This window comes from Haliaeetus albicilla, chromosome 1 (assembly GCF_947461875.1).
Source record: "Haliaeetus albicilla chromosome 1, bHalAlb1.1, whole genome shotgun sequence".
NCBI lineage: Eukaryota > Metazoa > Chordata > Aves > Accipitriformes > Accipitridae > Haliaeetus > Haliaeetus albicilla.
The window spans coordinates 71,996,263-72,009,862 of record NC_091483.1 but is presented as its reverse complement, the minus strand read 5'-3'; the positions used below and the strand labels follow the sequence as shown (position 1 = coordinate 72,009,862).

Below are 13,600 nucleotides of genomic sequence, written 5' to 3'. Positions count from 1 at the left end.
ATGTTCTCTCTGTGTGAATTGCTGGATAGCAGCTCAAGTAAAAAAATTCCTTGCTTCATCCCTTATAAACAAAACAAAGGTATATCAAACCAAACTCACCAAGAATTCCCATTCTGAAAGTATGAGGACTGGGCAAGAGCTAGCACTTTGTTGCGATCAACCCATCAAGCGTTTCTATCTGATGAGTGAGGGAAGTGTTGGAAACTATTGTGTTTTAAAATCAAGGGCAACTAAAACTTTGAATATAGTTTTGCTAAGTTTCTTGGATTCTCTTTGTCCTGCTTTTCCTATTTCTACTTGAGATACCAAAATGATGAGTATATGCTGTTTATGGAGCCAAACTAGGGAATTTTGCACTGTTTTATAGAATGTGAACTAAGTAAAAATGTGACTTTAAAATAAATATCTTTTGGAAGATAAAGGACATGGATACTTTATGAGATAGGTACGTAGCTCTCAGTAGTGTATAACAAAGTCTGTATGCACCCTATATATTATAAATACAGACACACCTTGAGATATGTACGTACCCAGCACAAATGTATGGTTACAATTAGGCTGATTTGATGTTTGAATTATGATGTATCAGAGATCTGAGACAAAACAGAAATGTGCCCATTTTCAGCAACATGAGTAGAACATGTCAAGCAATTTACTAGTGTGATGGAATCACCTCCAAAACAGAAAGTACATTTTGTTAATTCAGGGTGAGTGGTCTCTGATGGAGGAATTTCCTGGGACCATAAACTCCCTGTGAGACTGCATGAGTTTGAGGGTCAAAAGACCTTAAGAATTTTGTGGCCATTTCTTGTCAGATCCAAAAAATAATATTAACAAAAATATTACCCCATTGTTCATCATTTCATTAATAGAAAATCAGGCCACTATTTTCAGGAACTCAAAGTAAGGCTCTTCCCCTCATTTCAGTTGCAAAAAAGTGTTCAGATTTTCGTAGGTGTGGGTGGCTTATAGCTCTCCTTAATGCCAGTAAAAGCTCAGGACTGATGCTTACAGAGATCAACTAAATCAATTTGATACTGTGGAGTTATGTACTTAACTCAGACTTCTTTGGTTTAAAAATTAGCCCTAATATTAAAAACAGTTTAGGTAGCTGTGCTGCGGGCATTGTACCTGGTCGTCTTGATTTGATGTTACTTATAGCAGGTTTTGAATGCCTCTTAAATGATGCACAAAGAAGAGCAGAGCTGACTTTTCTCCTGGCCTATAAAGCCAAACTCAGTGAGGTTCCTTATTATGCAGTCGAATAGAGACTCCAGAGAAGAAGCCAGTCCAAACATGGTGGAGAAGAGACAGGACTGTAAATCTTCACTGTGCAATGCACTGAAGACCTATTATAGCTGACCTGGAACAGATGGGCACATCTCCTTCAAAGCAAAGACTTCGTAGCTTCAGTTGCCTAGGAGAGATTAATGCTTTCCTCAAACGCAAGAACTCTGTGGTGGGGTGACCTTAGCTGGCTGCCAGGTGCCCGGCAAACTGCTCTCACTCCCCCTCCTCAGCAGGACAGGGAATAAAATAAGATGAAAGGATACGGAGAGGGACATCATGCATCAATTAATGTCACAGGTAAAACAGACTCGACTTGAGAAAGATTAATTTTTTGCTAATTAAAAATATAGTAGGTTAGTGACAAAAAAAACCCAAACCAAAACCACCTTCCTCTCACTCGCTTTCTTCCCAGCCTCAACTTCTCTCCTTCCTAAATTTTCTGCCACCTCCTGCCACCCCTGAGCAGCGCAGGGGGATGGGAAACAAGGGTTACAGTCAGTCCATAACACTTCATCTCTGCTGCTCCTTCTCCTCATGCTCTTCCCCTGCTCCAGCATGGGGTCCCACTCAGGGGATACAGTCCTTCATGAACTTCCCTAACATGGGCCCTTCTCATGGGCTGCATGCAGTTCTTCAAGAACTGCTCCAGTATGGGTCCTTTCCACAGGGTACAGTCCATCAGGAATGTACTGCTCCAGTGTGGGTCCCCCACAGGCCACAGTTCTTGCCAGAAAACCTGCCTGCTCCTGTGTGGGCTGCTCTCCACAGGCCGCAGCTTCTGCCGGGAGCCTGCCCCAGCATGGGCTCTCCATGGGCCACAGCTCCCTTCAGGGCATCTCCACCTGCTGGAGGAGATGGGCTGCAGGAGGACAACCTGCACCACCATGGTCTTCTCCATGGGCTGCAGGGGAAAATCTGCTCTGGTGCCTCGAGCACCTCTTCCCCCTCTTTCTTCATGACCTTGGCGTCTGCAGGGCTGTTTCTCTCACATTTTCTAACTCCTCTCTCACAGGTGCTCTTGCGCAGCTCTTGTACCCTTTCTTAAATACGTTGTCACAGAGGCACCGCCAGCCTCGCTCATGGGCTCAGCTTTGGCCAGCGGTGGGTCTGGCTTGGAGCTGGCTGGAACTGGCTCTGTCCGACATGGGGACAGCTCCCGGTCTCTTCTCATAGAGACCACCCATGCAATTCTTAGAGGGTATTATCATTAAGTGATTGTCTTTATTATTAATATCTTGGCTACTTTGATGTGTTCCTAAAAGTAGTCACGAACTTGGACAATGTAGCATTAAGTATATTTGGAGATGTTTCTTTAGAAACTTTTAATCCATTTAATTATGGAGTGATATGATTATTAATTAAAACTGAAGATCAAGCTCTGTTATTGTTCCGCTTCCATGACTTGATTTTTCAAAATTTAATCCTGTTTGTTTTGGCAAAGAGTCTGCAATGTCTAGATATATATGCAGAATCAATACCATAACACAAGTTTTTCCTTGCTCCCTGCACTGTGTTTTAGTAAGAACCTGAAGATTTGCTGCTGCCCAAAAGGTATTACGGGGAGGAGATTGGGGAGGAGAGGTTATGCAACTTTTATGGTTCTGTTGCATTGATATTACACCAGATCTGCTTTTGACCTGGTGTTTTCACTTGTAGCTCTTGTTCAAATAAAAAATCCTTCCTGCATGTTAGCAAGGCTGTGAGCCAGTTGCTATGGTATTCAGCTTTTTTTTTAACCAATCGGTTTGCTTTTGTGATGATTCAGCCCAGAATAAGAAATCAGTCACACAGGCTAGAGCTGTAATCAAAAGAGCAGCTATTGTTGGCTTGAAAATCTATAGAGGTTGGTAGAATAGCAGAATTGGAGTTTGAAGAAAACATTTATTACAGTCTGTGTTTATGGTATATATTCTACTGTGTAACTAAATTCTAGTAATGGTGGTAATGGCAGTAGTCCTTTTTCAGGGTGATGATAAAAATTGAATCACTGGACTAATTTTGCGATGTTGTTTTATCACCCCAATGGCATCCATAATTTCCAGCCAAAAAATTATCAGTATTTTTATTCTGTGGGCATTTTTTATTGTTCTTCATTGTGTTACTAAATGGTAGTATGTTTCTGACAGGATATTATTTGCTAGTGGAATATTACCAGACTCGGCAGCTTGTCTTCTCAATTTTAGTGTTGCTGTTTGGCTAATCAGAACGTTCTGGAAGACTGCTAGATAACGTAGAAGGATTTTAAAGTCATAATGCTGCTGATCTGTAGCTGCAGTGATCTAAGGATAAAAGGAAGACAAGGTAGTTAGAGAGAGGTAAATTCTGATAGATGAACTATCAAAAAATGGAGGACGGCTTTTTGTGGGTCTTCTGCAGGTTTTAAGAAGCTCTTGTCTGCTTGAAGGCAAGGTTGTTCTCCTACCCACCCTGCCTGCAACTGTATCAGCAGGACAAGTAAAAGATACTGCTTCTTTTAAACAAAACAACTTCTTTCCAAAGTCATGGCGGTACCACAAATAAAACTTTCAAATTTCAATTTAGAAATCACTAGAAATCATGCTTGTAAAAGACAGTGCTACATACTAAAAGGCCATAAAAATCTAGACCATGCATGTGACAGCAATAAGTGTGTGAAAACATATATTTGAATTTGGAAATATCTAGACAAAAAAATTAAAGATTTCCTCTAGAAATGCTTTTTGTCTGTGTGCTCTGTACAGTACAGTGGCACAATCCTTTTCCAGTGGATAGCAGTATCTCCTGAAGAAGCCTTTGCTTATCGCTCCCAGAAGTGTCATTGAGAGCTTTCTTTTTCTTTCCCAGAGCCTTATGTGGTATCCCTTCTTTTTCTGTATGCAGGTAATAATGTCCCACTGTGGACTAAAATGCTGGCAGTGAATAATGATCTCTGCTTTCACAGAATATGAACAAAACCACCTCCTAGTTATCAAGGGTTTGACAAAGAATAGTAACTAAATGATGAAGTTGAATCTTGGAGAGGCTTTAAATGATGCTGATAGAGACCACGAACTGTTCACCTCTATAATAGCTCCATTTCAGTGTTTGAATTCCTCATTGTCACTGGACATCCAGGTAAACCTCAGCGTGCTGTGTACCTGCCACCAGAATAGTAAAACAGTCAGCTGTGATGTTCAGGAAATACAGGTTTCTAAGCATGTGGCACATGACTTTGCAAGAGATCAAAAGGCAGATGTGCATCAGCTCATCAAACAAAATGAAAAATCCACCTTCCAAGATAGTACCAAACAAAAAAAAAAGGCAAAAAAAAGACTTGTCACAGCAAACTAAAAGGGAGAGTAAAACTCTTCCTTGTTTATAGTACATATTAAGTCTTAATTTATTGCACTGGGATTCCTGCATCCTAATAAGTGCAATGTGGAGTGCTCCCCATTGACTGTTTAGCTAAACAGGCTGAAGTGTTTTTAGGTCAATTATTAATTTTTATTTATTTCAAATCTATGCTTAAAACACATACTTAAGGGACAATCTCCCATGTTTTTCAGTGAAATGAAAACCTTAGAAAAATCTGGATGGATCAAGAAATTTTTTTTTAGAGTTTATGGTTTTGGATGGCCAAATTTAATATATGTGGTGTTTCACACTTGTTAGTTGCCACTGGATGTCCGAGTACGTACAAGACATACATCAAGGAGATAGAGTTTTTAAGCATGTCCTCTTTTTACAAACGCGATTTTAATGGCACAGTTCACTGATGTTTTATCTTCTGAAGTTTTCAGATGAGGTTTTTATTGTTTATTAGTGTTCTTTAACTTATTGTAAAGAACTAAGTATACTAAGTTACAAGATATGTACAGATGACCAGCAGTCATTAGACTATGGCAGATAGTTTTGGAGTACAATAAATGTGGGATATTTTATATTGATTTTTATCGTCATCTGGAAATAAATTTGTAAATGCAGGAGGGAGAGCAAAGAATGAGAATTGTTCTTCTTGCACATAGCTTTTTAGTGGTTTGCATTCAAAATTTATAGAGGGCACTTATGAAAAGCAATTCTAATTTGTAACCATTGCAGATATTAAAAATACTGTGGAAATCATCCTGAAGGTGATTATGAAATCACCTCATAAGCACATGCCAGTATTTAAGTGACAAATAATGTCTTTGGTCTGGGTTTTCACTCAATAATGGGGATATAGTGACTTTATTAAGGGATGATGGTTTGAAATGTATAAGTGGAAAACCTCAACAAATGGCTCCTAGTGAAATGACAGAAATATGACTTGTCAGAGTTCTTGTATAGTTGTCTGCTGCAAATAAATGCTTAGATGAGGTCTTCCAGTGGTGGCATAGATGATTTAGAGATAAATTAGTTAATTCTTTATTCAAGCACCACAGTCACTGATAATATAATTTAAAAAGTGTTGAGCATCTAAAATTCTTAAGCCAGAAAGTGGACAAGAAAATCCAAGCTCTTGAAAGTATTTTCTGCAGTGGCCCTTGCATTTTAATACTTTTGCAAGAACATCTCTACAGGATATTAATTTTAGTAGTTTTTGCTGTCACATCTAAAGTACATGTGTATTCCTATATGACTTCACTTAGAAATTGCCCTTAGATAATAATTGCCCATGTCTACTTGCCACTCAGCTTGTAAGGCAAGTCATAAGTGTTGGGATTTCATATAGTAGAGCTCTGCCTTTTTAAGGAAAGTGCAATGTAAGAGATGGGAAGTGTATTTAAATTTAGTTATCTGAAGAATACTGTATGCACTGATCTGTTGTTCAAAGACACGGGTTGCTACATGTCACTTTATTTACCTTTCACATGTTGTATGACGTACTGGTAGTTCTTCACTGGTTATACTCAATCTTTGCAAGTAGTGGTATACACCAGTCCCCTGCTGGTGTAAGTATCGTAGCTCCACTGCTTTTGGAAATTGTAACAGAGATATGATGGTCTACATACCCAGAGGACTTGCCCCATTTCCACCAAAAGAATACTGTGGGCTTGATTCAGATTCACCATTTATTAAAAGTACTGCTTTTAATAGTGCAACTATAAATAGAAAGAAAACTTTCTTATGAGTACGATGCATGCAGATACACACCTGAGTAACTACCGTGAATGGATTGCTGCTGTCTGGATGAGATTCACATAATAACAAATGCCATCATAAAAAGGACTGCTTTGATACAGCACTTCATCTTTCTGAATTTCAAAGCTCTGCAAATTTAAATATAAGCATGTGTAAATAAGCATTGAAATTATCCTGGCAGGTATAATAGATTTTTTTTTTTTCCCCTCCCATATTCAATACTTGCATGTATTTGCTTTCCAATGTATCTTCTAGAAAAGAAAGGCTTTTGAAGAAAAGTGAAGGATACAAATTAAAATGGAGAATATATTTCTGTGTGGATCCATGGGGTTTTTCTTTTTGATGCTGTACAGACCTGGGATGAGGGGTTGGTAGTTTGGACTGCTCTGCTTTGAATACCATTAATATAAAATGGGTTACTTAACTTCCTCTCCTTATGTTCTGATGACAGAAATACAGTTTATTTCTCTGAAATATAGAGCATTTTATTTGTATGCTTGTGTGATTTTTTTTTTTCCCTTGTCATTTTTTCATTTTTCATTAGGAAGATCCTACCTTTAAAATGGAAAGAGCACCTGTTCTCTAGATCCTGTAGACTGATTTTCTGGCCTCCATTTTAAATTTTATTGACTGAAGCAGTTATGCTTCTTAAAACCCCACTTCAACAAGCATTCTGTTGAACTGTTGTTGATGGAGAGTAAACGGATTAAATCTGAGTTGAATCCTTTCAACAGCTGTACAATGGGTTTCACACTAAGGAATTTTCAAGGTACTTAATTATTTCAATGACTTAGATGAGGACTGAACTATCAGCACCTCCCTGGTAGTTCTAAAAATATTACCTACTTCTTTGGGGTTAGGAGTATGAGAGAGGAAACCCTCTTGAGTATTAGCCAATTACACTGATGGAAGTGAATATAGGAGCTAGAAAGATCTGGGCTGCAGCTTGTGACTTACACTCTTGTAAGTCTGGGAATGTCCACTGAGGAAGTATTTTTCTGTTATTGAAAGTGATTGGGAGAACAAGGTGCTTGCTTGCTTACAGGGCCAACAGTTTTGTTCCTGCTTGAAAAATTATCCTTAGATGAGGAAAGTTTTCACCATTTTTTTGTCTTGAATTTCTTTGTTTTTTAGGGAAAGCTATAAGGAAGCTTGTGCGCAAGGCGACTCTGGTGGCATCTAGAATCCTCAGATTTCCTTGACTGAATTCATCTGGGTTTAGCCCTAAATATAGTAGACAAGCTGCACTGCTTGCACTGATAAATTATATCTTCCAAATGATAGACCAAGGTACAGTCATGTATACTAATCATTTTTGATCTCATTTGACTCTTGATTCTGTTGCTTTTTGGGTAGTTGTGACAGTACGGTTTGTCCCCATTGTTGTGGACTATCTTTTCATCAGTACTCTCAAAAAAAATTAATTGAAAGAGACTTCTGGCCTGGCTCTGGCATTTGATGTTGCCAGCTCCTGAGTCTGCAGTTTGGTGGGAAACTTAGCCTCTCCTGAGATTTACAAACTCGCCTTCAGTGGCAGGTAGACAGTGGGCCTGTTGTCAGCACAACTTTATTTGGTTTTACTACCTGTGGAAAAGAAAAAAGTGAAAACCTAAAACAAAACTGCACTTCCTTTTTGACATATATTTTCATTTTACTTTGTATGCTCAGCAATCATAAAATGAAAACAGACTGTGTTCTAACAAAGCATAGATTTTGACTATAAAATAACAGCTGTATCATCAAAAGAAAAAATAGATCACTAAAATACTATTCTAAATGATAGTTAATAACTAGGTTTCTTTATATCTGCTTTGGTATCTCAGCTAGCTGTTGGAATGAGCAAGCAATCTCAGTGCCAACTGGCCTGCTTTCTGAGGTCAGAACTTCTCTTTGCTTTTGTTTTAGATGGGAAAATCTTCTGTCTCCTACCTGTGTCTTTTCTGAACTATAGGGGAGATAGCTTTAATAATACAGAATGTTACCAGTTTCAAGATGTTTTTGGAGTGGTGGTGTTGGTTCACCTCTTAAAAGACTTTGATATCCAATAGAATACATTGCTCTGCTTGGATCTCCATGACATCTACAAATTAAGACTGATTAAGCATTTTTTTAAAACTGTCTTATTTGAGCGTGACATTGGTTGAGTATTAATCCAATTGCACAGAGGCTATTAAAATTTTCATTTTTACATGGATTAGATACTGAGTTGGAAGACTTCAGAGCTGTCTTTTTATTTAGCCAAAGATGGGAGGGAATGCTTCTTCTTGCATGCGTCTTCTCGGTTCCTTCATGCTACATGTTGTGCTGCGGCTGTTCGCTGCCTCCACCTTCAAATATTGAGCGTTATCCTTATTTTGGTGGTGTGCCCAGATACAAAACCTTCCAGTGGCTTCTTCCTAGTGCACAAAGTACCTGGGAGAGCATCTGGGGTCTGGAGTAGATGGGTGCAAGCTCAGATTGGCTGGCACATTTGGCCCCTTGTGAATGTCCAGGTCTTGCTAAGAGAGACCCTATACAAACCATAGTCTAAGTCATCAGCTCACTGCAATGAAGTCTGTAGGTCACGCACAATTTGTGAGTTGCATATGGCTTTGAAGTTGCTACATAACATCTGTTTTCTGTTGACCAGCAAAAGAAAATTAGTTTTAAAGAATGAATGTCGCTGGTGTTCAGCCTTGCAGAGTTGGTCTACAGATGGTTCTCCTTCTAAATATAATTCTTTTAAAATATATGAACTTGCTGAGAGGTTAATGAAAGGTTCCCATAATTCTCCTGTTTAATTAGTACAATACAGCAACTAATTGAAGAATATGTCTATCTTTTCAATTGACAGCAACAGGTCACTCCTTTGGCACACAGATAATTGGTAATTTTCTGTACGTATCATTAGTGGAACAGGAAGATGAGTACATCTTTGTTTGCTGGGTTGTGATACTGTCTATGATGACATTGAGCTGGCCTGTAGTGGTCTGTGTCAAATGCTTCCCTTCCTTGTCCACTGCCAGTGTTTTGTGATAAGTCTTTATATCTGTTGTATATCTATTCAGCATTTGGCAGGTGAAAGCAACTGGGTAAGGTAAATTAATTTTCTTTGTTCTAGGAAATTCTGATGTTATTTAATGGTGGGTTTAGGTTATAAAGTATCATGCTCCTGTCTTTATTTACAATCTTCAGGAAAATTCTGACTGCCCACAAATTAATTTCTGAACAGAAAAGGCCTTGAGAGAGGTTCCTTCTACAAGAGAAACAGTGAACACCACATTGGAAATATATGGGAGCTGGCAAAGAAAATTAACGCTAACCGTATGCTTTGGCGTAAGGCTCTGCAGCTTAATGCCTGCTGTGGAAGTGCTGGATGTGGACAGGCTATCCTCCAGCCCCTGATAAAGGACAGAAGAGAGCATGTCTCAGGCTCTCCTTAAGCACACATTGCAGCAAGACTAGGACTGTTGTGGCATGACAGATTTCTCTTAGTATAGATAGCATTTTACTACTGTTATAGTACTTAAGATAGTTTGGAAGTCCAGCTAATAAATGAAAGGGATATAATAGTCACTAATTACAGAATTTAGAAATACCTGAGACCCAGGGACATTTTTAATGTTAAATGAAAACCATGTTTAATGAGGTCAAGTACCCAAAAGTCAGGAAAAGTTGGAAATTTTCTCATGTTGTTTTTGTCAGCTGCTTTTTTAATTCACTTGTATAATCACAAGCTAATTTTACTTCAGCTTAGTAGCCACTCAATTAATTAAATGTATAAAAAGGTATCTTGAAAAATAATCATGGTAAATTAGTTTCTTCTGTCATCGTTTTTGAGAGCTTGACCCCAAAGTTTTCCCTTTATTTGAAAGGTCTTCATATATAACTAAAGGTTTTTAATAAAACTCAAGATGCTCCAGCTAGATACTAGCTTGGGTTAGAGCATGATGATACACAGATAATCTTCTTAGCTCCAACTCTTCAGCACAAAGGGCTGAGGATGAATGTCATTGGAAGCAAGCAGAAGAGGATGCAGATTTGAAGCGTTCAGTGGAAGAAATCTCTTAAGTTGGTTTTGGAGAGGACTGGTTGTGCTAATGTAATAAGCATATACTAAGACAGTGTGACCTTACAATGTAAGAAGAGAAAAGTTAATTTGGATTTCAACTATTAGAAGGGATTCTGTGGAGATAAATCAGTTATTAATGTAGTCATGGATTTAATATAGCAGGTAAATCCGATCCATTTAGAAAGAGCAGTCCATATAGTCAGAGGTCTCTCTGCAACCAATTGGCCTAATGCATTTGCTGCACTGATGAAATGGTGCAGAGTGGGAAACATGGTGGGAGATAAGGCAGAAAAACAGGAATAAGCAGATCTTTACATCTCATTGAAATTCATGGAAAGAGCATGAATTTGGCACAACGGAGGGTTTCCAATGAGGCTTCAGTTCCTCACACCAATGGGCAGGGAACAGGACTGTTGTTGCTCTGCCCTGTTCTATACGACGAGTGAATATGATAGTGTTGCATGGTTTTTGCTTTTGCAGTGGTTCATTTCTTCTCACTGCATTCCTATCTAAAAACACAACAAACAAGGTTAGCAGCTAAAGTGATGGTTCTTCAGCAGCAGCATACTGATACGAACTTCTGTGTACGCTCAGCACTGTAACGTCATTGAACACTTGCTTGCTGCGCTGCTATTTAATGCTGCTCTAGCCACTCCTGACAAGTTGATGTACTGGCACATCAGGATCCTGTATTGGTACATCATAGGGAGACAGGATGATTGGTAACCGTGTTCCCTTGCAGGGCAGTGCTTATAAATAAACTTCAGGAGGAGATCACTTCTTAGCCTTCTCTTCTTGCTCTTTCAAAAGATATTTTAACTTTTCGGAATTGAGATAGTGCTAACTCGAGCAGTCTCATACTGCGCAATCAAAGGTTCCGAAAACCTGATGTGCTGTCATGTGTCTTTGATTATGCAGTGCTATGGTTTTTGCCATTAAAATGTACATGTTTAATAACTAACAGACTTAAATTTCTGGCAATTTACACACTTATGCACTGTTCCTTTCTTATAAAAGTTAAAGTGAAATACTTGGAATTTCCTTGGGAAAATAGATAATTCTGACCTTTGAAGAAAACATAGAAAAGCTTCTATCCAACGTAGTATTAGTTATTTCATTTTAGTATTTTCTTCTTTTCCGTTTGGGTTTTACTTCTTCACCTATTTGCGTAATGAAGCCATTAGCGAGTTTACACTGGGGCAGCAATTAATAAAGATTAGTTTAAATATTAGCTTAAAAAAAAGTTATCTGCCACTTAGTTGATGGGAGAAGTTATGATTAAAGCATTACTATAATAACTAGGTAGCACATTTGCTCCTCAAAGTTTTAAATACTGTGTGAGCAAAAATTTTAAAAGTGACAATCACTTTCAATAGCTGATGTTGTACCCTTAATATATTCAGAAATCTAAACAGCTAAGCTGATTTCTGTCTTCAGAAGTTGTGTAGAGTCTTTGCATGTTCTTGTGCAGCATGTAGTCTGCACATATTCTAGCTCAGACTAAAATCTGAAAAAGTAAGCAGCTGATGCTGTTTTATTTAGTAGCTATTTTTAAGCCCTCTTATAACTACACTTTGCAACTTTTTGCTATCTGCTTTTTGCCAGTACAATTTAGATAGCTTGTGTTAATAATCTTAGTAGTTAATATATTGTTGCTTGATTGCTCTGCAATGGGGATATATTTCTTTTCTGAGTAATACAATGATTCAGACTAAAGCACATGGTCAATAAACATGTAATACAGTAAATATAATGAAATGAACAAACAGCAAAAGTGGAAACAACAACAACAAAAAAACCCAGAAGCCCTCCCCCAACCTAAAAATGAGCAAACCTCAGATTGACTTCTCTCCGTTTCCTAAATAAAATCAATGCACACACACACAAAGTAGTGTATCCTTTTACAGTCTAAAAAAGGTCTGATGCTGGAAATGGATGTTCAGCTGTCACTGAGCGGTACTTCCTAATGCTAGCAGAATATTCTGCTAAAGGGGAAAAAACTACAAACCCTAAAGGGTTATTGCAGGAGATCTGCATTCTTTCTGTTAAATTTCATTAGGGATTTAGAATGTGTTTATCTAGATTTTACCCATTAAACTTTATGACTGATAAATTTGAAAACAAGCGTTCTGTGTACAAGGTAACTACTTTTGATAGTAGGTTACTTAATGGAAAGGTAGTTATGTTTAAGTCATTAGGATGTGTATGTATGTATTCTTCCCTGTTGTTTCCTAGCATTTTCACTGAACCTACCACATAAATAAATGACTGTGTAAGCTCACAATATCTAGTTACAGTTTATGTTTAACATGTGTTTTAAATAATTTTCATACTGCTTCCGCTGTGGTAAAAGTAAAATTAGGATGTTGTCATGCTACTCAGTAAAAACTAGGGGCCCTAGGGGCACTGGATTACAAATTGGTGGAGTTAAGTCACGTTGTTTCCTATAGCAATTAATTACAATTTAAGCATAAAACCTGTTAACAAAAACTTGCCTTTTAATTAAAAAGTAACAGAAGGCCCAGGTTAAATAGTGGGTCATAGTTTGCTAAGTCTTTGAGCCATAGGGTAGTCTATGGTGTTAGTGGGTTTTGTTTGGTCTTTTTTGTTGTTGTTTGTTTGTTTTTGTTCACAAGGGCCCTTATTTTTCTATTAGAGTTAGCACAGTCCCATGACAATAGTAGCTCCTGTGGAGTACCAGCTGGGGCTCCTTTCAGCATCCCCTACCGGTTTATTTATGATACAGCTTTGGCACCAGTATTGGCTGAAACCACGCTGTTCTTAGGACACTCTCATTGAAGTCAAGCTGTTAAAACACCTGGTGTCAGTGTGTGGAAGAAGAGAAAAAGAAAACAAAAATTATGGGTGTGGAGAAATTAGGTGGCTATCATTGCACTGAGCGTTGTGTCTGCTTGCTGCTTTGTTTCTGCCGCAGTTGCAGCAGAAGGGAAGCTCAATGTGGTTATTGATGTCTCTCGAGTACTACATATCCTTATCTGTCTTTCTTATCTGTTGTTTAATTCTTAATCATTTGTAATAAAATATTCAGCTATCTAGTCCACGGAATAATACTTGTTTCCCTACAACAAAAAACTAAACCAACCCCAAACCTCCTCATATGCAGATACTACAGTTGCATTGCTCACTGAATTTTTTAGCAGATTGTTCCATTTGTTTCCT

At 38.1% G+C, this 13,600-nt stretch overlaps 1 protein-coding gene across 10 annotated transcripts in view; it reads left to right on the top strand.

The window, feature by feature from the left end:
- Window positions 1–13,600, top strand: part of PPP2R2C (protein phosphatase 2 regulatory subunit Bgamma) — a 209,906-nt gene that overhangs the window by 110,338 nt on the left and 85,968 nt on the right. For 2 of the 10 annotated variants that reach the window (XM_069794100.1, XM_069794107.1), the window contains exon 2: window positions 7,504–7,659. The exons of the other annotated variants lie outside the window; for them this stretch is intronic. In XM_069794100.1, coding sequence (XP_069650201.1) covers window positions 7,647–7,659 — 13 coding nt within the window. In that variant the 5' untranslated portion in view covers window positions 7,504–7,646. The remainder of the gene's footprint in view (window positions 1–7,503; window positions 7,660–13,600) is intronic. 10 annotated transcript variants of the gene reach the window in all.